The following is a 27,937-nucleotide window of genomic DNA, read 5'->3' on the forward strand; positions in this document are numbered from 1 at the left end:
CTCAGGCCACACCCTCAGGTGTCTGGATGATAGAACTATGAGTGATTGTTTTTCTTCTGCCTCCCTCCCTCTCTCTCTTTTTTAACTTTTTGAAATGAATGTGCATTACTTTTGTAATTCAGGCATCGACCTCCTTGTCCTTAGAGATTGAAGTAAGAATGGGTTGTGGAGGTCAAAGACTTCCCTAAGATTTCTGCAAATTTCTGGAGATTTATATTCTTCTGAATCTCTCTGCCTCCAGGTTCCTGTTTCTGCCAGGCTGCTGTAGTGCCACAGTTCAAAAATGTAGAAATGAAGCCCTTCCTGAAGACTGCCCACACCTCTTCCCACACAAAACATTCATGGGCAGAGAAGACATTATGACGCTTTGGGCCCTGGAGCAGGGTCACATGATGCATTGCAAAAGGTTTAAACTTACACATCAGACATTCCTTAGAGTCTTTTCTGAACAACCCATTTGAAGTTTTCTGATTGGCCCTTCACCTCTTAGGGCCTTGCCTTCTCCCAAATCACTACTCTCCTCCCTGACCCACCATTCTCTCCTCTATCCCACCCTCTCTGGAGAAAAAACAAATTCTTCCTCATTTCCGGGCAGATAGAGACATCTTAACCCCATCTCTTTTTGCTAGGGTTCCAGCCAACACTCCAACCCTGAAGATCTTACTTTCTACCCTTAGGAGGCTTATGGCTCAGTCAGTTAAGCATCTGACTCTTGGTTTTGACTCAGGTCATGATCTTGCTGTCCTTGGGTTCGAGCTCCACGTCGGGCTCTGTGCCGACAGTGTAGAGTCTGCTTGGGATTCTTTGTCTCTTTCTGCCCTTCCTCCTCTTTCTCTCTCTGTCTCTCTCTCAAAATAAATAAGTAAACTTTAAAAAAAGATAAAATAACAACAGCTCCCTTCCTAAAAGAAATTCTGGGAGTACTGTCAAGATATTACATTTTCCACCTCATTTCATTTTTATATTAAAAGATAGATAAAGAAAATATTTTACATAATATATTTAGCAAGTATGTATTTAACATTTAGACCACATAATTCTATTGCTCATTGCAATATTATTTTTAAAAAAAACTGGAGATAACCTCACTGTCAACAACAGAGAAATGTTTAGGTAAATTATTTTGTATGCTCCTGATGGAATATTATGATTTGTAGAGTTGTAAAAAAAAAAAAAAAAAAGGAAAAATGTTATGATAGTAAGTGGAAAAAAGCAGTATCTGATGATATATAGGGAATATATAGCTATGTATACTGTTGGGCAAACAAAAAGGATAGGAAAAAAACAAAGGAAACGCTAAAATGTTATCAGCAGTTGTCTTTGCGTTCTGTTTTTATGAGTTATTATCTTTCTACATTTTTAGTCTGAGCATTTTTTTCATAGTGGAAACATGGTTTGGTTTGGTTTTGTTTTAAAGAACAAAAAATAAAAATCTTCCTCATATTGAGCAGAAGTTTATATCTCTGGTGCACCTACCCAACAGTGTCTGTCCTCTCCCTTGGAAGTAAACTAAGTCGAATTGTTTTCCCTATAAGAGACCTTCTGGTGTTTGATCCCATTCCCCTATACAACATCCCTAGTTCCTCATATAAAATGATTGTGGCTCCCTTTGCCACCAGATTGCTAGCCTCAGAATGTGCCATTTTCTGTATATCTGTCCTCTTCAAGGCTTCCTTGTTTTTGGCTACCTAACTTCTGAACCATCTTCCCATATTTGGGGAATCTCCCATTTCATTTAAAAAAAAAAAATTTTAAACGTGCATTTATTTTTGAGAGACAGAGACTGAGCATGAGCAGGGGAGGAGCAGAGAGAGAGGGAGACACAGAATCTGAAGCAGGCTCCAGGCTCTGAGCTGTCAGCACAGAGCCCGACACGGGGCTCAAACTCACAAACCACAAGATCATGACCTGAGGTGAAGTCAGATGCTTAACCAACTGAGCCACAGGCACCCCTATTTATTTATTTTTTAAAAGCTTATTTACTCATTTTGAGAGAGAATGAATAGGTGAGGGGCAGAGAGAGAGGGGGACAGAGAATCTGAAGCCGGCTCCATGCTGACAGCAAAGAGCCCAATGTGGGGCTCCAACTCACAAACCACGAGATCATGACCTGAGCTGAAGTCCAATGCTCAACCCACTGAGCCACCCAGGCGCCCCAGGAATCTCCCACTTTAGACTCTTCCTCCACAGTAGAAGCTGGAAAATGTCAGGCATTTGCTTCCAGCTCCCTTTTCAACTAGGGTATTGCCACGTGACCAAGGCTCCACTGGAAGTTGGGAAGATGAAAAACTGGGAAGCACACATAATCCATTTGGGTAAGTGGCCCAGCAGCAGCTCACCTGATTTCTAGCTGTAAGAAGCAGCAAGAAGAATACCAAACCAGTGGTATTAGCCACGGAATCAGCAGCGACTATACCCAGACGAAGCAGCTGGGGTGTCTTCATAAGCACTGCCATGTGCCATAATTTGAGGTATTGTTCCTGACTATACAGCCTCCAAGCTGGCTTTCTCTCATCCTCCCAGTTATTTAAGGAACTCTTCTATACTCTATTAATAAATCCCCGCCCCCCTTTTTTAACTTAAATCAGCCAGTTTCTGTTTCTTGAATCTTCATTTTGACTCGATTTGTCCATAAGCAACTCAAAGGGGGAAAAGCTGGTCGCTGCCAAGCCTCTGCAACCCTTTCCAGAGCAGCCAGAGGTCTCAGAACCCTGTTCTGATGCCTAATTATAGCATAACTGAATAATAACGTATGGTGTGAGATAAAGCTAGATTTGCTTTGAATTGGATTCCAACCTCCACCACAGCCATTTAGCCTCCTAAAATCAGTCTCCTTGGTATTTCCCTTCCTCCCCCTTCTCACCTACAGCAGGGGCCAGAAAAGCGACTCTCAGCGGGGGAGACCTTGCACTTGAGCTGGCGGCACCCTGGCGGCACCCTGAAGATCCTGGCAACAATGTGCAACAGCCTGTTGCACTGCAGCCAATCGCCCTACCTCCCTGCTCCTCCTGCCATACAAACTAGACTGGGATGACTTAGGACCACAATGGCTGTGCTTTTCACATGGTCCCCAGAGTTTATGATTATCTCTGAGGGCATCAGAGATTGGATACACACTCCTTTGTCCAGGATGTTGGAAAGGGCAGAGGAGTTACTTTTTAATCCTGGAATGAAAAGACTAGAAGGTATGGTGCACCTGGGTGGCTCAGTCAGTTGAATATCTGACTTTGGCTCAGGTCATGATCTCGCGGTTTGTGGGTTCGAGCAAGTTCCCTTGCTGCTGTTAGCGACAAGCCCGCTTCACATTCTCTTCCTCTGTCCCCTTTCTTGCCCCTTCTCCACTTGTGCTTTCTCAAAAATAAAATTTAAAAATTAATTTAAAAATTAAAAATAAAAAGACTGGAAGATATCTTCTCCTGCCCCCTAGTTATGTCCCTCAAGACTGAGAGCTTTTCGTACCGGTTCCAATATGGATGGCATTCAGGCATCAGGGCTATCTTCCCAGCAGTATCTCAACCATCAACGCCTCCCTGTGGCCAGTTATAGAATATTCCAAAACCTGGAATGGAACTCATTTACAGGTGAGGAAACTGAAAGTTTAGGGATTGGCTTGCCACCTCAAGACTAAACTCTACCTAGTCTCCAAGAATGTCTGCAATCAGGCTTCATTCTACCTTTCTAGTCACGGGTGGTAGTCTTCAGATTGTTTTGCCTCTCTATTCCTAAATAGTATATAAGTATATATATATAGTATAAAGTACATAACTACGCATCTCCCTGCACATTTTTAAGGTGGCATCTAATATTTCTCACCATTAGTTTAAAACTTAGAAAATGGATATAATTTCTATTTTATAAATATTGACATTGCCATATAAAACTGCTTTATTACCTTTTTCTTTTTGAGAGAGAGAGGGAGCAAGTGAGGGGCAGAGAGAAAGGGAGGGAGAGAGGGAGAAGCAGGGCTCACCGAGGCAAGGCTCAAGCTCACCTGAAGCGGGGCACGAGCTTGCCCAACGTGGGACTCGAATTCATGAGCCATGAGATCATGACCTGAGCCAAAGTCAGATGCTTAATGACTGAGCCACCCAGGCACCCATTACCCTTTTAAATGTATTGAATAAGCCCCAAATCCCATAGTGATTTGATGCTTACCATCATCCATCATCCATCTTAAAAATACATGAAGAAGCTCTTCTTTATCAATAAAAAATTTTACATTGTCTCCTTTTCTCCTTGCACTTGCATTTTAGTTCCAATTTCCCCTCAAAAATCTGATCAATGTAATATATATTTTGCATTTTTTATTGATTACTGTATCGTACATCTCTGCAACCAAAATATGTGTATAAGTTGAGAATTTTAAAAAGTTTCAGTTTCATACAACTTTATAGTTTTATATAGTTTTTACAGTTTAGAGTTTTATAACTCTAAGTGAGAATTTTTTTCTGGTTTGAGTGGCCATTACAAAATTAGTAATACCCAATTGATCGGATCAATATAAATATTATGATTTTTATAAGTAATACACATAAACACAAACCATACATTGAAAATGTATTTTTAAAGTTTATTTATTTACTGATAAGAGAGAGAGAGAGAGCATGAGTGGGGGAGGGACAGAGTGAGACAGGGAAAGAGAATCCCAAGCAGAGCTTGAACCCACAAACTGAGATCATGACCAGAGCCGAAGTAGGTCGCTTAACCGACTGAGCCACCCAGGTGCCCCGGAAGTGTGGGTTTGTTTTTTTTTTTTTTTTAATGTTTCATGTATTTTTGAGAGATAGAGACAGAGCACAAGTTGGGGAGGGGCAGAGAGAGGGAGACACAGAATCCAGAGCAGGCTCCAGGCTCTGAGCTGTCAGCACAGAGCCCAACGCGGGGCTTGAACTCACAAACCGTGAGATCATGACCTGAGCCAAAGTCAGATGCTTAACTGCTCAACCAACTGAACCACCCAGGCACCCCCAGAAAATGTATTTCTTAATGAATGGATGGGCTGTTTTTTTCCCTAGGTAGTTCATATGCTTATAGTTGAACATGACTTACTTCAGGAATTCTGCATTCAGCATCCCTTCCAGGCCCATGTTTTCATTTTTAAGCTGAGAAACCTTGTTCATATCAGTAAGTATATGGGAACTGAGAGTTTTGACAGAGCAGTGGCATCTAAATCTCAGTTGTTTACCAAAAAAAAAAAAAAAAAAAATCACAAAGATCTATTATAAAAAGAGATTGTTAATGATTTTTCAGCTGATGATGCAATTAAGTCCTTCTAGGTTTTGAAAGCAAAGATTTAGAAACCTCCTGCTTGAAAACAAAAAGAATTTGTTGTCCAGCTTTTGAGCCATTCATTTCCTCAGCACCCACAGGCACCACCAGCATTGCAAATTGTTGCTTTGTTTAGTGTTCCAGGGCGTTTACCCCTCTGGGTAGTCCGCCACTGAAAGATAGTGGGTGAGTGAGTGGTGAACCTTGTTACTGAAAGTAGGGAAGTTGGCATTATGAAGGAGGGAAGCAGTTTTGGTAGAGGGAACACTTGGAAGTTGAGGATCTGCACATTGATTTTCTTAAAATTCGTTGTACCCTAGAGACACCGCACTCCAATTAGAGGACAATTGACCCTCCCAGTCGATATCCAGAATCCAGATTTCTTGTGCTCACAGATGTGTTATGCTTCTTTCTACTTACCTTGTTTCCATGTTCTCCTGCTTTCCTTCCTTTTTAATGTTTTTTACTGTTTGCTTATTTTTGAGAGAGAAAGAGACAGAGCACGAGTGGGGAGGGGCAGAGAGAGAGAGGGAGACACAGAATCCGAAGCAGGCTCCTGGCTCTGAACAGTCAGCACAGAGCCTGACGTGGGGCTCAAACCCACAAACCGAACCGTGAGATCATGGCCTGAGCCAAAGTCGGATGCCCAACAAACTGAGCCACCCAGGCACCCCTCTTGCTCTCCTTTCTTATTAAAAATTTTAAGGGCCGGGGTGCCTGGGTGTCTCAGTTAAGTGTCCAACTCTTGATCAGCTCAGGTCATGATCTCAAGGTTCATGAGACTGAGCCCCAAGTGGGGCTCCACACTCTTAGCAGAGATTCTCTCTCTGCCCTTCCCCTTCCCCTGTGCACGTGCTCTCTCTCTCAAATAAATAAACTTAAAAAGAAAAGCAGGGGCGCCTGGGTGGCTCAGTCAGTTAAGCGGCCGACTTCGGCTCAGGTCATGATTTCGCGGTCTATGAGTTCGAGCCCTGCGTCGGGCTCTGTGCTGACCGCTCAGAGCCTGGAGCCTGTTTCAGATTCTGTGTCTCCCTCTCTCTGATCCTCCCCCATTCATGCTCTGTCTCTCTCTGTCTCAAAAATAAATAAACGTTAAAAAAAAAAAGTAAAAAAAAAAAAAAAAGTAAAAAAGTTAAGGGCCATTGTGAATCCCAGTTCCTGCCTAATGCTTCCCTTTCTTCTGAATTCCTGAATTGTACTGCACTTAGAGTTTGAACCTCACTTCCCATCCCTGAAATACGTATCATGCTATACTGGTAGTTTCGTTTCATGGCACTTTACATAGACTATAATGAAGTTCCTTGCAGTAGAGTTTGGGGTACTGGCAAAAGATTTGAACTTTGATATCAGACAGCACATAAGCTACAGGAGGGCAGCGACTCTCTCTTGTTTTGTTCTGTGCCCTATAGCCAGCACCTAGCATGATATAGGAGCTTAACGAATAATTCATTGAATAAATGAATGGGCTTGAGTTTGAATCTCAGCTACTTTATCACTTTTAAGCTGTGTGACACCCAGTCATTCATTTTAGAATTTAATTATTCAACAAACACTGTTGCATGTTTGCTAAGAGCCAAGCACTGTACTAGGCACTGGGGACATAAGTTGAAGAAGATACGTCCATGCCCTCAAGGAACTCATGCATCTAGTTATGAAGGCTGTTATGTGAAGTAAGGTGGGAAGGGCAGCCAGCGTGCAGGCCCAGGGGAAGAAAATGAGAGAACTGTTAGCAGATCTGTAAAGCAGAGGCATAGGAGGCTTTCCTGGGCCTCATGTGCCACATAAGGGAATGTGAATTTGACTTGACTGATTAGATATGGGGCAAGATGAAAAAGGAGTCAAAGGTGAGCAGGCAGGAGAATACAAAGGCCTTAGGTTAACCACAGTAGCAGCCACAGTGGCCATAGAGAGGGACTGAAAGCTATGAGAGAGTAGAGCAGAACCTACCACATTTCATGATGGTTTTGCACGAGGGGGATGAGAGGAAAGGAGCATCTTAGATTCCCATATCTCTGCCTTGGGTGACAAGGTCAGTGAGTCAAATAATATGGGAAAAGAAGCAAGTTTGGAAGGCTTTGGGCAAGTTATCTGACCTCTCTGAGCCTCAATTTCCCCACCTGTAAAATGCGAATAATAACATCCACCTCTCAGGGTTGCCATGAGAATTAAATAACAGGGAAGTTGTGGGGCGTAGAATAGATGCTCAGTAAACACTTTTGGGTGATACTAATAATAGTCCTTGCTCATGTGCCAAGCTCTTGATCCTCACAACAACCCTATAAGTTACATCTTATTATTATTCCTGTTTTACCAACACAGGAACTGAAACACTGTGAGGTGAACAAACTTGACCAAAGTCACCCAGTTGGTAAGTGGCAGAATGTACTTTCCTAGCCACTGCACTCCACTTCACTCCTGAGACTTATAACTGGACTTGAGGAAGGAAGACAGGACGTGGCAGGAGAGATGGACGGCAGACCTGATCAAGGATTCACTCCAAGGGCAGTTTTTATTTAGAAACGTGCCTCTACAGCTTGGTGGCAGTCTGAGGGCACATGCCGCTGGCTTGCTTGCTTGTTTGGTCTCTTTTCCAGCCCAGGGCATAGGGTCCTTGGGGTTAAGGCACAGGATCAAGTTCTCAAGGATCAACATCCCAGACAGCCTCAGTGGTCAGGGGTCTGGGGCTGGTGCCCAAAATAAACAAGGCTCCGTTCTGGACTGTTTCATGGTTAGAGGGCCTGGGCTCCTGGCACCAGGTCCTCAGCTCCCTCTTCTGCAGGGGTTGGCATCACCCACAGGCCAGCTGTGGCCAGGTTCTGGTGGGTATGAGGTTGGGGGGTGGGGAAGGGGATAGCAGAGGCTAATTTTCTGGCGATGGGTCCAGTTTATCTTCCTGGGGGGTGGAAGCCGAGATGGGAGCCTCATCCCCACCGTTGAGGGACTTCAGCTGCTCACTGCTGCTGGGTGAGGGGGTCCTGTTGCCCTGGGATCCCCAGCGGGTCAGGCGCTTTAAGGAGGAGTCACGGCGGGCAAGTGGAAGGGGCTGGAAGCCTGTGAAGGAGCTGCTGGTGGTGGGACGCTTGTCTGGCAGAGAAAAGGCAGCCGTGTGTAAGGAGAAAGGTACGTGCAAAGGGGACAGGTTGAAGGGCCTTGCCTCAGTCCCTGGGGTAAAGGAGAACCTCCTGACCTTTGATCCCCTGCAGACTCTGTAGATCTGGAGGTATCCCTTTCTCCTTCCCTTCCCTCTCCCCACTCCAGACAAAGCTCCAGGGTCTACCCCTTCTCACCTCCGGGCTCAATTGGATGCATGAGTCGGTTCATCTGAACATTCCAGTGTTTCACATTGGTGCTGGCCTGGCGCAGCTTCTTCTGGGCAGCCTGTGGGGGACAGGGCCAATGGGGAGTGGGTCAGAGACCCACTGAACAGACCATCCTAAACAGGGTGCCTTGACCTTTTCAGGTTTGCAGGCCCCTTAGAATCTGACAAAGGCTATTGATCACCTCCCCAGAAAAACTCACACATGTTCATAAAGAGTGAGATATGTGAACAGAGTTAGCTTCCAGTTTCAGGGGTCTCGTGGGTCCCCAAAGGGTCAAAAATAATCATAATTATGGTTTCCATTCATTAAGCAGCTAAGATGTGCAAAGCACATTTATTATTTTAGTTAACCTCCAGAGCAGAGGTGAACAACAAGGAAGGGCAAAAGAGGTTAAGTGACTTGCCCAGGGACTGACGTTGACCACCGCACCACACCACCTCTGCAGGACCTAATGCAAAAGCTCTACTCCACTGCTCACCCAGCCATTAGCAGTGGTTGTAGGGTGAGGGAACCACGGAGGAACTTTCCCTTTCCATGGTACATATTTCTGTGTTCAAATTTTTTACTATGACCATGTCGGCCAACAAAGCGAATAAAATGACATTAATAAGAACATCAAAAATTGTAAAAGAACAACAACGACGACGACGATGACATCAACCCCTCTTCCACGGAGATTAGAGCCAAGGTATAGGGACAGCAAGGGAGGGGGCTTGGAAGAGTATGAGAACATTTTGCGCAGATCAATAACCATGAAGCAAATAGCAGCTAATGTTCCCTCCGCACTTGCTACATGCTAAATACCACATATCATCTCCTTTGGTCTTCATAACAATGCTGTTACCGGTCCCCTTCCTCGGGTGAAGGACTTGAAACTCAGGAAGGTCAGGCAACCGGCCTGAGGCCACACAGCCAGGAAGGGTTTCAGGGTTTTCGGGGTTTCAGGGAAGGCTCCGGCTCCTGCGGGTTAAGGCGCTCACCCCGCCGGCCTCCACCCTCTGCCACTGCGGGCCTCACCTCCACGTCCTCGTCGGCCCTCTGCCGGTTCTGCCGCACCTCCTCCAGCTGCTGCTGGGCTCGCTGCAGGGAGCGGCTCTGCAGCGCCATCTCCTGCTGCAGCTCTTGCTTCTCCTGCTGCGCCCGCTCGATGTAGCGCTCCTGCTCCTCTTTCAGCTGCAGCAGCTGCTTCAGCTTCTCCTCCTCCTCCTCCAGCAGTCTGCCGGGCGCACACTGTGTCGTCTCCACGGCCGAGGCACCTCACGGGTGCCCCGCCAGCGGGACGCTGGGGAGTCAGGGAGGGGAACCAGGAGGGGTCCCGCTCAGTCCTACCTGGTCTGGGCTAGGCGCACAGCCTCCTCATCCCGCCGCGCTTTCACCTCCAGTTGCAGGGCCTCCTGAAGCCTCTGCTGCATCTCCTCCAGCTCTTGGATGCGCTGCCGCTGCCGGGCAGCCTCCTCCTTCTTCAGTTCCATCTCGGCTTGCATGGAGGCCCGGGCCTGCACGGGGACACAGAGCCGCGTCCATGGGGGCACGGCGTGGGGCAGGGAGGGCCGCCGGTAGGCTGCCCTTTCCCCAGGGCTCCACTAGGCTGGCCCAACTAGCTGTCTCCCGGTGAGGGTCTGGGGGGGCTCCTTCATGTTGGGGTTTCCTGATCTGACCCCTTTCCGGGAGCCTGACTAGGTCAGATAATGGTCAGTGAACAGAGGCTACATGGGGGAAAGGGGCTCGTCACCCCCTGCCTAGCACCAGCCTTAATAATCAGTATTATGTCCTATTAATATTAGGCATTATAACTATAATTAAGGCTAGTACTAGGCAGGGAGTGACTATAATTATAATAATTGTTGTAACAACTAAAGGTGTTCCTTCACTTGATCCTCACCATACCTCTAAGAGCACAGTTCTGTTAGCACCAACATGTCACTGATAAGTAAATGAGGCACAGAGAGGCTAACTTGCCTGAGATCACGAGGCTCCTAAGGGGCAGAGCTGGGATTGAATCCAGGTGTCTGTAACTCCAGTTCTAGATCTCTTAAATCCTATATCTAATTCACCTACATGTCTATCCGCCTCCACATTCGTCCCTCCTTCCTCCCATCCTGCGTTCCCCGAACTGGTTCCACTGTAAACTTAGATCAAGTGTAGTCCAACCTAGTCCAGCGTGGGTCCAAACTCATCCCCAAACGCCGTCTTTAGTTGCCCCGCCTCCAGCCAAGGCGTCCGAATTCTACACCTGTAGCACTCAGCTCCCAGCCCCACCCCGTCTTCCATCTCCAGCCATCACTTGGATAGGTTCCTCCTGCACTCCCACCCCTTCTCCTGCCCCTGGCACTGGCCCTGTCCCATACGCTTGTTTCATTCAGGTGCACAGGCTCTGTTCCAAGGCCCTCATTCCAAGCCCCGCCTCCACGCACCTCCTTCCTCAGCCCGTGGGCTCCGCCCCCGGCCCAGGCCCCGCCCCCGGCCTTCAGCTCTCTAGCCGGGTCTCCCAGCATCTCTCTGCCAGCTGTCCCCCGCCGGGTGCGGTCCCCACCTGCTCCGCCTCGCGCAATTGGCCCTCGAGGGTCTGCTGCAGCTCGCGGTGCTGGCTGCGGCGTCGTTCCTCCTCCTCCTGCAACAGGCGCTCGGCTTGCCGCTGCGCCTCCTGTAGCAACTCCAGCTCCTGCAGCTTCCGTTCCTTCTCCTCCTGCAGCTGCTGCAGCCGCAGCAGCTCCTCCTCCTTGGCTGCCCGGCGCCGCTCCCGCTGCTCCCGCTGCTCGCGCCGCTTCTGCTTCAGGTCCTTGTGCAACGACGTCTTCCCCTCCGCCTGCAGCCGGATCGCGGTCTGGATGGCTGCGGCGGGAGAGGGAGGGGGTCAGCAGAAGGCTAGCCGGGGGCAGCGGGGTCCTCGAGGTGGTCCACCTCCGGAAAGGGGCCTTAGGAGTTGCTCGAGTCAGTCTCCGGCCTCCCGCTGGACAGTGTTACCACCCCCTTGTCACTAAGGAGGCGACCCAAGCCAGCCGGCGGCGAGCACTCACCAGCTGTCCATTCCTGGCGCTGGCGTGTGTCTGAGGCGCTCATCTCGTACGTTCGGGAGGCTGTCTTCACACAGAACATGCAGCGCTTCCCCTCTCGGTCGGGCAGCACCTGGGAGAGGGCAAGTGGCCCCAGATACGCTGGCTTCACTGGGGTCAGGGCCACACCGGCCGCAGAGACGCTCCAGTTCCATCCCCTACCGGTCCTCGCTGACCATCCACCCTGGGCACCGCTCCTACTCTGCCAGGAGCCTGGATGGCTTGGCATGGGGGTTAGTTAGGGGCGTACTGTGTCCCCATAACTCTTGTAGTCCCCGCTCTTTGGAGGTAGGGCGGGGCCGTTTTCATCTTGGTATCTCTCCATGGGGCCTAGCATGTAGCCCATTACTGAGTGCTTATGCAGATCATTCTTGAACACCTCCTGTGACACGGTCCTCACTATCCAAATCATTCATTTTCACATAGCCCTGCCTGTTGAGAAAGTTCTCCACTCATTCATTCCACAGATATTTTGGAGTGTCTACTGCAGACAGTTTATTGTTCTAGGCATTTAGGATACCGAGGTGGAGGTGTGCCTAACAGACTGAAATCCCTGCCTCCCCTAAGTCATATTCTAGCGGAAAATAACAGCTACCACATATTGAACTTCTTATGCTCTAGAGGCCGTAGTAGTGCTATATGTGCATCATTTTTTTCACACCTCCCAAACAACCTTGCCAGGCAGGCATTATTGGCTCCACTTTACAGAAAAAGAAACTGAGGCTCTCACAGGTCGTGGCTCGTGCCCAATTCACACTGCCTGTTAGTGGTGGGGCTCAGCTTTCTGCCCAGATCTATGCTCTGTCCTCAGCGACACCTGTTTTCTTACGTGACAAAAAATGGGCAGAGCCTAGGATGATTTTTAAAAATGTAAAACAACAAATGTTGATGAGGATGTAGACGGTGGAACCCACGTACACTGCTGGTGAAAATGTAAGGTGGTATGGCTGCTATGGAAAACAATTTGGCTATTCCTTAAAAAGTTAAACAGCATTTCCATATGATCTCGCAATTCTACTCCTCAGTGTGTACCCGGAGAAGTGAAAACATATGTCTACCCAGAAACTTCTGTATGGATGTCCAAACCAGCATTATTCACAACAGCAAAAAGACGGAAACAACCCGTTGTCCATTAATGAATGAGTAGATAAACAAAATGTCTGTCTACACAATGGAACATTATTTAGCCATAAAAAGGAGTGAAGTTCTGATCCACACCACAGCATGGATGAACCTTGGAACATTATGCTGAGTAAAAGAAACCAGTCACAAAGGGACAAATATTATATGATTCCATTCTACTCCAGGTACCTAGAACAGGCAAATTTATGGAGACAGAAAGTAGAAAAGAGGTTAGCAGGGGGTGGGGGAGGGGATGAGTTATTTTTTAATGGGTAGAGAGTTTCTGTTTGGGATGATGAAAAAGCTTTGGAAATAGTGGTAATGATTACACACATTGTGGATGTACTTAATGCTATGAACTGTACACTTAAATGGCAAATTTCATGATAGATGTGTAGTTTTTACTACAATTAAAAAAAGTTTAATGTTTACTTACTTCTGAGAAAGAGTGAGACAGAGAGAGAGAGAGAAAACATGAATCGGAGAGGGGCAGAGAGAGAGGGAGACACGGAATCCGAAGCAGGCCCCAGGCTCTGAACTGTCATCACAGAGCCCGACTGGGGGCTTGAACCCACAAACCATGAGATCATGACCTAAGCGGAAATCAAGAGTCAGACATTCAACCGACTGACCCACCCAGGTGCCCCTCCCCCCACTTTTTACCACAATTTAAAGAATTGTTTTAAGCCACTAAAATAATAACGGGACAGAGCCAAGGGAGGGAAAGGAGAGGGATGTGGAGAAAGATGAAGGAGGTATATAGAGTTGTCAAAGGGAATGGAATTTGGGTGAAGGAGAAAAACTTTTCAAGAGGATTCCTAGAACATTTTGCTGTGTTGTGTGAGGCATAAGCCATCTCTTCTGAAACCGTTAGCAAAATTCACACCTGTGTTCTACCCCGTCACCGTCTCCCTCACCTCCACGCAGCACTGTGCGTCCAGTGGGATGGTACCCCTTTTCTCCTTGCACTCTTCACTCCCAAAATAGCAGAGGCAGCTGGGCTGCAGCTGGAACCAGCGTTCTGTCCAGTTCCTCCTCAGGTGCCCTCGCTTCCACAGGTAGCCCTGCCAGCCAGAGCAGAGAAAGTCAGAGGCCTCACTGGCACGCCCCATCCACCCCAGCTGGGGGTCCTCCTCCAGTTCCCAGCTTGGCCTGACCTGCTTCAGGACATCTTGGATGAGTTCCTGATAGACTTCATGGATGGCCATGCTGAGAGTGTCCCGCCCCACACCTCGAAGGCAGCGCCCCGAGTTGAAGAGTTCCAGGAACTGCCAGACGCTGAGCCCTCCGCTGGTCTGGGCTGCCTGGGCTTCCTGGGCCAGCAGCTCTTCCAGCTCACCCAAGCCCACCTCCAAGCTCATGCTGCTGAGCACCTTCTTCAGCAGGTATTCCACCTGGAGGAGAAGGAAAGCCTGGTGGCTGCAGCAGGCAGTGTTGCCTGCGACAATACCAGAGGGTGCCCCCTCTCGCTCCCCAGAGCCTAGACAGGGGTGATCAGGTACAGGGAGTGGGGGACCAGAGGACTAAATGTTGGTGGAAACCAGGGTAGATTTGGGAGGGAATCCTGGAGCCCCAACCTCAATTCAGGCATCCCCTTCCCCTCCCCAACCTCCAGTCCCATGTCCCACTCCTTCATGCTTTAAATTAAGGGCAGGGTGAAGGCCGAGGGCTAGGGGCCAGGCAGAGGCAGCAAATCATAGATTACATCAGAGGGGGTGCAAGGGCCCTGTCATCCAATACCCTTACTTTGCAGATGACAACACTGAGGCCCAAAGGGGGAAGTGACTTGTTCTAAATCATACAGCAAGTTGGTGGCAGCAAGAACTCGATTCAGATCTCCTGAATCCCATCTGAGTCCTTATTCCAAGCCCAAGCTCCAACCCAGAGGATCCTTCCCTTATGGGAGGTTAAGGGGATTGGGGGTGGTGGTAAGCAGGGCAGGGACAGGAAACCTGCTACAGAGGAACAGGAAGTAGTGGTTGGGGTACATCCTGCTGCAGTTTGTTCATACATGTTGATCGCAGCAGCAAACAGCCTTCTGGCCAATGAGGGGCCACCTTGCCCTGACAGGAGTCTGACAGGGGTGCTGAACCAAGTGTAGAGAGACACATGTCCCTTTCCTGCCCCAGCAGCTTCTTGGGAAACTCTCTTGCTCTGGAGCCTCCTGGGTCTCAGCTGGGAGTGGGGGGGGGGGGGTGTACCAGTTCAGGGATTAGATATTTCCCTCACCCTTCCCACAAACAGAAGCAAGGAGACAAATCTGAGTGCAGTTGGATGTGCCAGGACTTGTAAACACGGAGGATTCCTCCCCTCTATACCTTAAGACCTAAATTGACCCTGGCATCTTCATAGTCACCAAAAGGTCAGGAGAAGGCTGAACAGATGGGGGAGAGAGGTGGGAAGTGGGTTGGGGGGCACCTGAGTTGAGGCAGTAGAGCCTCTACTCCCAGCATACCCTCTCTGGAGCCCTGATTTGGGTTGGCCCTGGCTCTCCCCAAATTACAGAAGACAGGAAGGGAAAAATCTAGAGCCAGAGCCAGATTTGGTTGCCCCACCCCCCTGGGGTAATTGGACAGCTATCCCAGGAAAGTCTCCCTTCCTCTCATATAGTACCCTTCTCAGACTGCTACGGTGCCTTAAATCCTGCCATTTGATCTTAAATGGTTTTCATTTTTTTTTTTTTTAAATGGTTTTCATTTTTAAAAGCCCAGTAAGGTATCAGGCATTTACAGCTCTGTGTACATAGAATCTACAGGTCATTTTCCTACTTTGAGGGTTAACAGAGGCTTGAAGTAAGTGTAGTTTTGGTTCTCCCTGGGGGACGGCACAATTATTCTGGTCCGGGCAATTCTAGCATCTGGGGACAGCTGGGGGCAGAGAAGCACCAGCATGGGAAGACCAAGAAGAAGGGGGTTGTGGGAAAGTTGCAGAGATGATTCATGGTTTTGCTGAGGCCTGGCCCCAGTGATTCTGGGGCTGCCATTACCCTCACCTCATCAGGAACCATGATCAGAGGGTACTTGTCCTCAGACAGGAAGTTGAAGAGGCACCAGAGGCGGAAGGCATCCTCATTGGAGAGCATGCTGTTCCCGTTGCTGTCCACCCGATAGTTCTTCTTGGCCGTCAGGGTCCAACACAGCTCATCAAAGTGCTCCTTAACGAAAGCCCCCTCCTCCACCTGCCACCAGGCCTGCATGTCAGCCCAAAGGCCGCCCCATCCTTGCTCTACCACCAAACAAGACTGCAGCTGCTTTCTTGGGGTCACCTACTCCCCTGCTCCCTACCCTGCCAAGTTGGGGCTCTAACTTGAGGAATCCCTGAACTGCTTACCAGGTAACTAGCTGATTCCACACCTCCCACACCAATCCACACCCACCCGAGTCCCCTGCCAACAGAGAAACACTAGCCCCTCAGCCCAGGGGAAAGAGAAGCGGAGGCCAAGGGAGGATGGACAATCAAGAAGAGAAGAGAGTGACAGCTGGGAGGAGCAGGAGGCACAGCACTGGGGAGGCTGGAGAGCCTTCTGTAAAGGTTACAGCTGGAAATGGGGGGTGAGCCTAGGTAGGAATGGGGTGGAAGTGTGGAGGCTGAGGTGAGGGAGATTGAGGGTGAGTTAAGGGAAGCAGGGAGGGGGACAGGGGGCTGCAGTGTGAAAGAAGGAGCTGGGAGGGTGGGGATGGACAGTGGGGACAGAAGTGGGGGTTTATAGGTGGGAGGAGTTGGGGTGGCAGTGTATTGGGGTGCTGGCCAGACTGGGGAGTGGGGAGAGGTTAGAGGTGCCCCCTCAAGCTAGGCCCCACCTTGTCCAGGATGTACTTGTTGAGGTAAGGCATGTATCCTTGGCTGGACACGGGGCCATCGTCATCGTCCCGGAAGTGCTCCTCCAGAGCCACAGGGTCGTGGGGGATGTGCAGGACCGTGTACAGGTTGTGGGACAGCACCTGAGACAGAGTGGCAGTTTGCCTTCCTGTGCCCCAACCAAAACTGGGCCAGAGGACTGTTCCCACCTCCTGGCTTGTCCCCATTCCCATCCTGGCTAAGTCCTCTGCACACATGATGCAATTCAATCATAACTAAAACTTACGTATTTATATAGACAACGGAATACAATTCAGTCATAAAAAAGAAGGAAATCTTGCCATTTGCAACAACGTGGGTGGAACTTGAGGGCACTATGCTAAGTGAAATCAGAGAAAAATATATACCATATGATCTCACTTACATGTGGAATCTAAACAACAAATAAACACCCCCTCCCCCGCAAGCTCACAGATACAGAAAGCAGACGTGGTTACCAGGGGCAGGGGGTAGGGAGGTAGGTGGAATGCATGAAGGGGGTCAAAAGGTACAACTTCCAATTATAAAATAAGTTATGAGGATGTAAAGTATAACATGGAGACTATAGTTAATAATACTGCATACGTATTTGAAAGTTGCTAAGAGTGGATCTTAAAAATTCTCATTACAAGAAAAAAGTTGTAAAAAAAAAAGAAAAGAAAAAAGTTGGGTAAGTATGTATGGTGACAGATGTTAACTAGACATTGTGGTGATCATTTCACAATATATACAAATATCACATCATTATGCTGTATACCTGAAACTAAGATGTTATATGACAATTATACTTCAATAAAAAACAAAAAACAAAGAAACCTAAAACGTATACCCTTACTATGCACTAAGCACACTGAGTTAAGTACTTTACACATAATTCATTTAATCCCCATAACAACTGTTAATATCCCCATTTTACAGATGAGGTTAAAGAGCTGGGCTTCAAACCCACGCAGCCATGTTCTTAGCCACTTCGTTAGGTAGGGATGTCCTCTTTCTACAGACAAGGACACTGAGGCTCAAGGGATTCAATAACTTCCCCAAGGATTCACAGTAAGCAAGAGTCTGGGATTCAAATCCAGCTCTGAAGATCCCAAAGCCCAGGTGCTTCCCAGGATGCTGGGCTATCTATCAGCAGGGAGGTGGCTGTCACACCAGGGCAGAAGCCTCCAATGTCTCATCATTTCCATCAAAGACTCAGTGTTCGGGCTGCAGTGTGCCTAGCTCCGGGAAAGGCAAGTGCAGTTCCAGTCACTGCCCTTCAAAGATGGAAGGGAGCTGGAAAGGGCTCAAAGAAGGGTCACGAAAAATGGTCTGTGACATGTGGAGGAAAAGGCCTAGAAGGGATGGTGGCCATGGTGGTGTGGAGGGGAAACACGGGTTGGTTAACAAACCCATGATATAAGAACAAAGAGGTTGAAGTTGGAACAAGAGCAGGAAAAAATAAAACTGCCTCGGGTAGTTCTCTTATAGCACTTATCACAGTGGTAATGATGAAAATGGTCATTATTGCACACCTACTATGTGGCAGCCACTGTATGAGGTGCTTTCTATACCCCATGTCTAAAATCCACAACTGCGATACACAGATATAATTATCCCCGTTATTTATTTATTTATTTAAAAAATTTTTTTAACGTTTATTTATTTTTGAGACAGAGAGAGACAGAGCATGAATGCGGGAGGGTCAGAGAGAGAGAGGGAGACACAGAATCTGAAACAGGCTCCAGGCTCTGCACCGTCAGCACAGAGCCCGACGCGGGGCTTGAACTCACAAACGTGAGATCGTGACCTGGGCCAAAGTCGGAGGCTCAACCGACTGAGCCACCCAGGCGCCCTGGTCCCTGTATTTTAGATGAAGGTGCTCAGCCTTGGAGAAGTTGAGAGTAAGTGGCCGAGCTGAGGCTGGAACCAGGTGTGCCTCCCTATTAAAATACTGACCCTGAGACTCTTTCTCCAGGTAGATGGTGAACTCTGGAGGCAAAGTTTCTGTTCATTTCTACCACCCAGCCCCTATGTCCTCTTTTGCACACTGAAGGCAGTCAACAAATGCTGTGTTTAAGGGCTGCTTCCACCCACCAACAGTTAAGCTTAGGGTCAGGTCCTGAGGCAGGAGCTGGCAACACCCCAGGGATGGTACCATGCCAAGTCTTCACTTCTTTATTCTCTTATGAGAGAAGATGGGACAAAGGATTGACACTTGCCCCCAGTATTCTGCTGGGCCTCAGGCTCGACTTAACAAAGAGGGAAGTTGGAAGACCCAGCAAGAGGGTGTTTCTGTTTTCGCTCATACCTCTCTGGGAAGCCATCCCTGACCCCACCCCAACCCTGGTTCCCGTGCTCTTCATATCATCTCATGTGCCATATTTGGTTTTGCTTCTCTTGTTCTAGAGGACATCTTAAGTTTCTTCCTGATAAACTCTGCCTTCTTCTCCCTTATTTGGTAATGGAGCCCTGATTTTTCTTTGAGAAGCACCTCTCCCCCATTCTCAATATCTGTGGTAATTGACCCGTGTACCCTGACCCGACCTGGGGCAGGGGGTGGGCACATCAGAGTCACGGCGATTGGCTGAAGGAAAGGCACGTGACCAAACCTGGGCCAATAAAAATCAGCCCTACGATTTAGGCTTCCTCTAGTGGAAAGAGGTATACTTTGTTAAGCTGTTAGAAGGTAGACACCTTCACCCTCTACCCCTCAGTTTCATTGTCAGTAAAACAATGGGATAGTAACTGTCACCTGGAGAGGCTGTGAGGCTGGAAAGGATTATGGAGAGTGCCAGAGTTAGGTCTGCCCAGAGCTAATGTTAGTTCTCTTTCTGCGTAGAAAGTGCAATTAAAATTTTTTTTTCAACGTTTATTTATTTTTGAGAGACAGAGACAGAGCACGAGCAGGGGAGGGGCAGAGAGAGAGGGAGACACAGAATCCGAAACAGGCTCCATGCTGTCAGCATAGCGCCTGGCGCCAGGCTCGAACAAGGCAGTCATGAGAACTGGACCTGAGCCGAAGTTGGATGCTTAACCAACTGAGCCACCCAGGTGCCCCCAAAGTGCAATTTTTTAACCTCACATATGGACATAGATCTTGACTGATATCAGGTACTGAAGAGACTATGAAGAAATGGGGATTTGAATGCTCTACTGCTGAGGTGTGAATTAATCTCTCTGGAGGGCAAGAACCTATCAAACTTAAAATTGGGCATGACCCCCAAATTTCTAATCATCTAACCTATAGATGCTCAAGGGAACAGAGCTACATGTACAAGAATGTTCACTGAAGCATTGTTTATAATATGAGGAATTGGAGACAGCTAGGCTTCTTCAGTAGGGGGACAGGTACACCGTGTCATGGACCTATGTGTGGTTGGAAATATTTTACCTCTGACACTTGTGTGCTTATGGGCAAGTGGTTTAACATCTCTAAGACCTTATCTCCTCTGTGAGAATAATAAGGGGGCCTACTCCAAAAGGTTTCTTAGGGGCGCCTGGGTGCCCTCAGGCAGTTAAGCATCTGACTCAAGTCATGCTCAGGTCATGGTCTCACAGTTCATGAGATGGAGCCCCCACTCCCTGCTGAGTGTGGAGCCTGCTTGGGACTCTCTCTCTCCCCTGCTCTCTGCCCCTCCCCCACTTATGCTCTGTCTCTCTCTCTCAAAAAATAAACAAATAAATAAATAAATAAACATTTAAAAAATTCCCAGAGGTGCCTGGGTAGCTAAGTTGGTTAAATGTCTGACTCTTGGTTTTGACCCAGGTCATGATCTCACAGTTTGGTGGGTTCCAGCCCCGCATTGGGCTCTGCGATGGCAGCGTGGAGCCTGCTTTGGATTCTCTGTCTCCCTCTCTCTCTCCCCCTCCTGCACTTGCACTGTCTCTCTCAAAATAAATTAACAAACAAACAAACATAAATAAATAAATAAATAAATAAATAAATAAAGTAAATAAATAAATTTCCAAAGGGTTTTTTGTTTTTTTTTGTTTTTGTTTGTTTTTTTTTTTTTAGAATGAAGAGGTCAGCATAGCACCTGGTAGGGAGCTCATTGTTTAATAAAAGTTGTGTGCTATTTTTATTATTATGCTTTTATGAACACACATGGAAAGATATGCATAATATACTGGTTGGTGAAAAAAAAACAAGCTGTAGAGTGGAATGTTTGTAAAATAAATGTGTGCAAAGATTAGGTTGAACCATAGCAAATTGCAGTTTTAATAGGTTGAAACAATAAAATGTCAGCAATTTCATATGGCCCAACCTAATGTGTTTATTTGTATATAGGAAAAATCTAGAAGACTCAGCAGACTGTTAACAGCTATCACCCCACCATCCTTCCCCAGGGAGGGGAGGAACTTTCATCATATTTAACATTACGTTTGTCTTTGAATTTTTTTTAAACCAGTAACATGTTTTACTTGAATAAATTTCATCTTCTCTAAAATTATATTCTTCTACACTCTGAATTCTTTTTTTTAACCAAGAGGATTTGTTTTTATGACAAAAATTTAAAGCCACAGAGATAAAAAACCAAAGAGTGCCATTAACCACTAATGCACCCTGTTATTAAGTTGGTCTATAATGACATTTATTTGCTATTCCCTTTTTGTGCGAGCATTTCTGGGTGTTCTACATTCCTTGAGGGCAGCAAGGACTCTAAGCTCAGGCCTGATTCCAGAGTTCAGTACCATGTCCCCCACAAGATAAATGTTTTTGTCTGACTCAAGTCTAACTTACATGCTCCAATGGTTTCCCATTTTTCTCAGAGTAAAATTCCAAGTCCTTCCAGAGGCCTCAGGCCCCATATGACCTGGCCTCCTGCACCTTCTCTGACTTCATTCCTCTTGCTCACTCCTCTGCCAGGCACACATTTGCCTCAGGGCCTTTGTACTTGCCATCCCTTCAGCCTGGAACATCCTTCTTCCAGGTGCAGGCATGGCACATACTCTCTTCTCCTTCCCGTCTTTAACTGAGATGTCACCTTCTCAAGACCACCTTATTTAAATCTATAACCCCATCCCCTCTACCCCAACCCCCCACTCTCCATCCCCATTTCTGCTTTATTTACTCTCATGTCATGGATCATCTTCCATCACGTGATACATTTGTACTTATTTTATCATCTGTATTTTCTGACTAGGATGGTAGCACCACCATGGGGGGATTTTTGTCTGTTTTATTCACTGCTGTATCATGGGTCTGGCACCTAAGAAACTCAGTAAATATCTGTTGAATGAAATTAAACGCTTCATGGGAAGAAGTGTGAGAAATACAAAGTCAGGCAGACATGTACTGAATCTCTCTGAGCAAATTAACCTCACTGGGACTTAGTTTTTGTATCTCTAAAAACAGCATTCAAAGAGATGCTGTGCAAACCCCCTTCCCACCCCTGGATGGAACCTGCCACACGGCAGTGCAGTTATTTGAGCTGTTCCTCACTTTGGTTCATTCGTCCACACTGTCCTCTAAGACATACCTTCCTCACCTGTACCTTTTGCCAGTGGAATCTGAGGGGCCCGGGACAGAGGCTCCAATCCCTGTGAGCCGTCAGGTGTCGGGACCAGAAGCAATTAAGGCTCCAGACACTCAGGGCTCAGGGCTTCTCCCCCAGAGAGCTCGGTAGACCTCAGACTGCCAGGCTTCCTGTGCCTGGGTGCTGGTTGGGGCTAGAGGTGGTGAGAGGGTGTGACCAGGGGAGGGTCAGGCTGGAAAGGAAATGGCAGGGGCGGAGGCCAGAATGCGCAGGAGCTCACTGGGCTGATTTCAATCAATCCTCAGCCCTGGAGGCAGGGACTCTCATTATCCTCCTTTTACAGATGAGGAAATCAAGGCTCAGAGAGGTTAAGCATCTTGCTGGAAGTCTGCCTCTAAAGCCCTACTCTTGATCTCTCTGCTACATTAGCTCTGGCTGAGCATCACAATCACCTGGGGAGCTGGTGAAACTGAAATACGCTGGGGCCCGCCCAGACTTACTGACTCAGAGTTTCCAGGGGTGGGGTCCAGGTGCCTGTAGTTTTCACAAGCCGTCATTCAGGCTCCCTCACAGAGGACTCTCACAGTCTCACCCCCAACCCAGGCAACCTCTGACCTCTGAGTTGACAGCAACTGACCTTTGAGAGGTTTCATTTACCCACTGTTTCCTGTGGAGGCATGTGGGGAAATGGTTCTCCTCTAGGGGCTTGTGAGTTCCCTAAAAACTCAAGTGTGGGGATGGGGCAGGTGCCAGGGCCCATGGTCTTGCGGTTCCCAGACTTCGCTCGGGAACTCAGATATGAGGGGTTTGGGAACCCATAAGGAGCACCAACTAATGGCTGCAAAGACAGTACATAATCTCTCTTTCCTATACGACCTATCGTTTTTTAAGTGTATCTCAGTGTCAGGAGATACTTTTAAATTATATAGATCCTTTAAAGAGTTACAACCAGCAGATAATAAAGTATAACTACTATCAGGAGGGAGGAGCCCTGGGGATTTCAAAAAGGTGAGAATCTCTGAATGAGTTGTGCGCCTGCTGAGAGCAAGAAAGGGCTAGAAGGGGCTGAGGGCAGGCACCAAAGAAAGAGGCTCAGAAAAGGGAAAAGAGAGGCTGCATCAAGGATCAATTTCACCTACTTGATGTACTTTGTCAAAATTTATTTTAGTAGAAAAAAAAACCCTTTTTATCTTAGTAATCTAGCTGGATAGCTTGGAGATCCCCAGTTCAACCCACTGGCTTTACAGATGAGAAACTAGAAATTCAGAGATGGGCAGTCACTTGCCCAAGGTCACCTAGCTGGGAAGGAGTTTAGAAGTCCAGGCCTATGTGGCTCTGAGTCAAGTGTTCTGCACACCACGAAATCATCCTCCCTCTGCCCACCATCCTAGGCTGGGGAGGCCAGCAGTAGGTAGGGGTCAGAACAAAAAAGCTGAAGATCGCAGCCAGCAGGTTCCTGGACTGGAGTTGTTCTTAACCTCCCCTCCACAGAGGAGAAGGCTGCTGTCCCTCTCCTGAGGCAGAGCCTGAAGCTCAGGAGCCTGAAAGACCTAAAAAAGTCAAGTGGGGGGGGGGGGTGTGCCTGGATGGCTCAGTCAGTTAAGCGTCTGACTTCAGCTCAGGTCATGATCTCATGGTTCGTGAGTTCGAGCCCCACCTCAGGCTCTGTGTTGACAGCCTGGAGCCTGCTTCAGATTCTCTTTCTCCCTCTCTCTCTCTGCCCCTCCCCTGCTCATGCTCTGTCTCTCTCTGTCTCAAAAATAAATAAAACATTTAAAAAATAATAATAATAAAAAGCCAAGTGGGTAAGGCCCCAGCTCTTGCCTGTCAAGGGGAAGGGGTAGGCCTGCTGCCTCCTGAGATCTCATCGAGCCAGAGACTTTCTGCTCCATCCACATCCCCAGTCTCAGGCCCCTCACCCCCAATTCTCAGCTAATCCCCCACTAGGCTCAGAACCAAGACTGCTCCCCTAGGGAAGAGGAGTCCTCAACTCCTGGCAAATTTTGTGCTCAATCTAAATCCATCCTGGGCAGCAGTGCCATTCATATTGGCTAACTGTACTTTCCTCAACTGGACAAAGGCCATTGTACTTTCTACAAGAATTCAGAGAGAGGAAGACTCATCTGCTCTGTCCTCCAAGTCTTCTCTTCTCCAGAGAAAACAATCCTGACTCCTTGGGTAATTCTCAGAGGGCTTGCTGACAGCCAGTGGCAGCCCTTCTCCCAACACATCAGGGAAGTGGTGACTGTCACAGACAGGCACAGCTTGCTGGGCTGGTTCAGTTCTCTGGCCTGGTCCCAACTGAGGACCCCAAGGCCAGGGACAGTGTTGGTGAGGACAGATTAATCCCAAGATCTTTTCCCTTCTCTCCCAAGTCTTTTCAGGGGTGGGGTTGGCCCCACTGGTATACCTCTCATCTGCTTCTTCCTCTGGCTTCTGACCACTTCTCTATTGCTCCTTTGCCTTTCCGGCATCCCCACCCCCAACACTATCACTACTTCCTCCTCTTCCAGTATCCACCACTATGGTCTTGGGAAAGAACTGCCTTCCCTATCTTTCTCGTGTGTGACATGGGCCTTACCACTTCTGCCCCACCCACCACCTGGTCCAAGACTCCTACCACTAGCACAGATTCTCAGAGTGGACGCATTTTCTGTTGAGTGGGGGAGAAATCTACCTTTGATCCTATGTGGCCAAAGCTGCTGGCAGTGGGCTCAGTTTGAGCTGTGAAGGGATACAGACAGTGGACAGTTCAAGTATGTAAGCTCCTAATAAAACCTTCCCTGCAAATACCCAACCAGTGGGGGTGAGGTGTGGGCATCGATCCAGTTGGGAGGCCAAGAAAAGAAGGTTAAGGTAGAAAGCCTTACTGGCTGATAGCCAGGAAAAGGGGACCCACCTGAGGGCTGTACCTTCCATAGATAGCCTGGAGAGGTTATAGGAGCTATAGGTAATAGAGAGGCAGAAAATGGTATCTTGGAGACAACAAACTATGGAGGTTGGGATTATTTCTATAAAATATTAATGAGAGTGGGAGGTGGATGCAGGGCACGGGTTGTTGCAGGGATGGATTTTGGATGATCTACTTTTCTTCTGTCTGTACTGAAGTCCCTGCTAGATGACATGATCTGCAATAAAATGATTTAAATAGAATGTAAGGAAGAACCTGCCTGTTGAGGAATCCTCCCAGATGATCAAAGGTGGTAACGGACTATCTTTCCTGGGGGTGCCAAGAATCATTTTTTGGATGCTCGTAAGTCTGGCTAAGGGGTAGATTATGGGATAGGACCAGTTTGGCACATCCAAGTTTATTGCATTGAAATTCAGCAAAGTAGGAGGTTGGATTGGGGGTGGGGCATAGTGCCTATCCTGCCCCACTCATCTCTCCCAGGTTTCCAGGCATCTCCTACCTTAATCATTAAGAATGGAGGTTTCCTTGAGGCTACATTCCACCTTTGGGGGTGCCCAGATCGGACACCAGAAATTTAGGGCCTAGCTTCACGCGAGGCACATAGTTGCTCAGTAAACATGTGAATTGAATGAATGGTCCGTTAAGAGAGGTCACAGAGAACCGAGGCTTACCCTGTTCCTATCTCCCAGTGTTCCCTGGTTTCAGTGGCCTAGGGCCTTGCTTCTTCCCCACTAACTAGGGTGGAGAAGGCCACACTAAGCTAGCACTAGAGGAAGGGAGGAAACTTTTTGATCGCCTAGGAATTAATTGTCTAGGACCAAGTACTGAACCGTACATAGGACAATCACTGATGGAGCTCTTCCTGGGCTCAGATTCCACTCCCTCCCTACCTGAGGTCCCAAGGCCAAAGGGAACAGTTTCCCAACCTGGTGTGTGGGAGGAGGGGAGGCTGAGCTGGGCAGCAGCAGAACAGGGTCTTGGTCCTTGCCCCTTCCCAGTGCTGTTGCACCTGGGAGACAAGAGTTCAGAGGAGCTGTTCTCTGCCAAAGATGACCAAGTCAGCCTGGTTTGGAACTGGGAGAGGCTCTTTAAGCCACTCTCTCAGCTCCGGGAGGAAGTGACTGACAAGTACTAGCTAACTGTCTCTCTTCAAAACCAGGAGGAAGCAGCAGGAAGGAGTAGGGTGCGTGCCCAAGCTTCACTCTGGGGAGACGTGTGCTCAACACACGGAGTATGGGATGTCGCCTGGCCTGTTGGCCTTCAAAACCTAATGATGCCACCTCCACCCTCCCAAGAGTTGGGGGGGGGGGGCAGGGCTCTGGGCAAAAGCTCTGCACGTACTTCCCTGGGGCCTCAGAACGTGGGCAGCAGGATCTACTAGGCTATGTTGTCCTGCTTACCCAGTACTGTCTCCCCTCCCCAGGCCTGGGCCTCTGGATGGCTGAGTGCCCGGGGAGCAGCACAGCATTCATGCCTGGCTCCTGGGCTGCAGGGGCTGATGAGGCATGTCTGCCGGCCTCCCCTGGGCCCCGGGTGCCCCTCACCTTGAGCTGGGACTTGGAGACCTTGCCGCTCTTCTCCACGTCCAGTGCGGTGAAAGCGTACCAGATGGACTTAAGCAGCTCCTTGCGCAGGGCCATTGCTGAGGTGCCCGCCCGGCCCGGGGGCGGCTCTGACACCGAGATCCGGTTTCAGGAAATGCAAACGGCTGCAGAGACCGCAGAGGGGCCATGGCGCGGAGCAAGAGCTCCACCTGCCTGCTTGCATGGGGCTCCCCGTGCTGGCAGGAACCAGCCTGTTGCTCTTGCAGCGCTCAGTGGCCCCACTCTCTGCGTGGGACCTCGGCACCAGACCCTGGAAGGCCAGAGCCCTTGTTCTGTTCAGTGCAGCTCCCTAGGCGTGAGGCCCTTTAGAAGCCTCCTCAGCCCCACAACCTTCTGGGGCTTCCTGCGCTCCCAGAGGCAGCTTGCTGAGGGGGAGAAAGCAAGTCCACCCTCCTGACTGTAGAAGGGTGGCATTAGGGGATATCCTGTCTCAATTCCACACTTACCAGACAGGAGGCCTTGGATGAATTACTTAACCTCCTTGAGCAGTTTCCTCATAGTAAAGCAGTAAAAATACCCACGTCACAGAGTTGTAAAGTCCGGGGATGGATGTGAGGCAGAGCAGGCCCTGGATAAAGCACATCTTTTAGGGCCATCTAACACTGTGGTGGTGGGGCTCCTCCCAGGCGGAAGAAAACAAAGGCAACAACACAAAGTTGGCGGAGGAGTTGGGCCAGGGCACCTCTCCAGGTCAGGCGGACTTGGCACGTGACTTGTTGCCTCCCCATCCTCTACGCTTAGGCTCTCAAAGGCCTCAGCTCAGAGCACTGCCCACTCTGGGGCCCACTGGCCTTGAAGACCGCAGCATTTCTGAAGCACATGGGGGTGAGCCTTGTGGGGGGGCCCGGCTTCAAGGCTACTGGCGGCAGGAGGCTTGGGATTCAGGGCCCTCCACATCAATGCCTCCCTTTCTTTAGATCCAATGCCTGTGAGGGCTGGGACATGCTCCCTCCAAGAACAGCAATCATGGATGTTGAAGAAGTCTGCTCAGATAACTGAGACACCCCTCTTCCTGGGGGCGTGCCTCTGCTTCCAAAAAGCCGGTAACAAGAGTAAAAGGAAACTTGCTAGACGTCCCGGGAGAGGATGATTCCTGGGCTGGGGGAGAGGGTTCCATTCTCAAGTGGCAGGAAGGGACTTGGGCACATCTATCACCGTGGAGAGAGGAAAAGAGGCACCCCCAGTCCCTGCAATGCTCCCATGTAGGAGAGTCAAACCCAAAAAGTTCTTTCCATCAGATCTCTTCCTCTGCATCCCTCCCTTCTCACCAGGGCTGATCTGGTCCTCCCACATACTTTTCACTAGGGTCCAGTTGTGCCTTTGGGATTCCACAGCACAATCCCAGACACCTCAGTGGGCATCC

General features: G+C 48.7%; 1 protein-coding gene across 2 annotated transcripts; it reads right to left on the bottom strand.

Annotated features, from left to right (window-relative positions):
• Positions 1-7,758: 7,758 nt before the first annotated feature.
• DEF6 (DEF6 guanine nucleotide exchange factor) lies at positions 7,759-27,194 on the bottom strand. 2 transcript variants are annotated; one of them, XM_053905110.1, is made up of 11 exons: positions 27,096-27,194; positions 16,564-16,704; positions 15,756-15,941; positions 13,921-14,157; positions 13,681-13,827; positions 11,606-11,714; positions 11,122-11,420; positions 9,918-10,084; positions 9,606-9,804; positions 8,556-8,646; positions 7,759-8,352 (listed from the first exon to the last, which is right to left on the bottom strand). In XM_053905110.1, the coding sequence occupies exons 1-11, from the start codon at positions 27,168-27,170 to the stop codon at positions 8,129-8,131; spliced, it is 1,875 nt and encodes a 624-aa protein (XP_053761085.1). In that variant the 5' UTR covers positions 27,171-27,194; the 3' UTR covers positions 7,759-8,128. The 2 variants fall into 2 exon arrangements, with proteins under 2 accessions (XP_053761085.1, XP_053761084.1); XM_053905109.1 differs by lacking the exon at positions 27,096-27,194 and adding an exon at positions 26,515-27,020.
• Between the last annotated feature and the right edge of the window lie 743 nt (positions 27,195-27,937).

This window comes from Panthera pardus, unplaced genomic scaffold (genome assembly GCF_024362965.1).
Source record: "Panthera pardus isolate Hobbes unplaced genomic scaffold, ASM2436296v1 HiC_scaffold_17, whole genome shotgun sequence".
NCBI lineage: Eukaryota > Metazoa > Chordata > Mammalia > Carnivora > Felidae > Panthera > Panthera pardus.

Coding starts and splice junctions, on each gene's coding strand:
- DEF6 (XM_053905109.1), bottom strand. CDS start 26,610: ATGGCCCTGCGCAAGGAGCTGCTTAAGTCCATCTGGTACGCTTTCACC. Junction 15,942..16,563: donor ACAAGTACATCCTGGACAAG/GTGGGGCCTAGC, acceptor GCCTGGTGGCAG/GTGGAGGAGGGGGCTTTCGT. Junction 10,085..11,121: donor AATTGCGCGAGGCGGAGCAG/GTGGGGACCGCA, acceptor GTCCCCGTGCAG/GCCCGGGCCTCCATGCAAGC.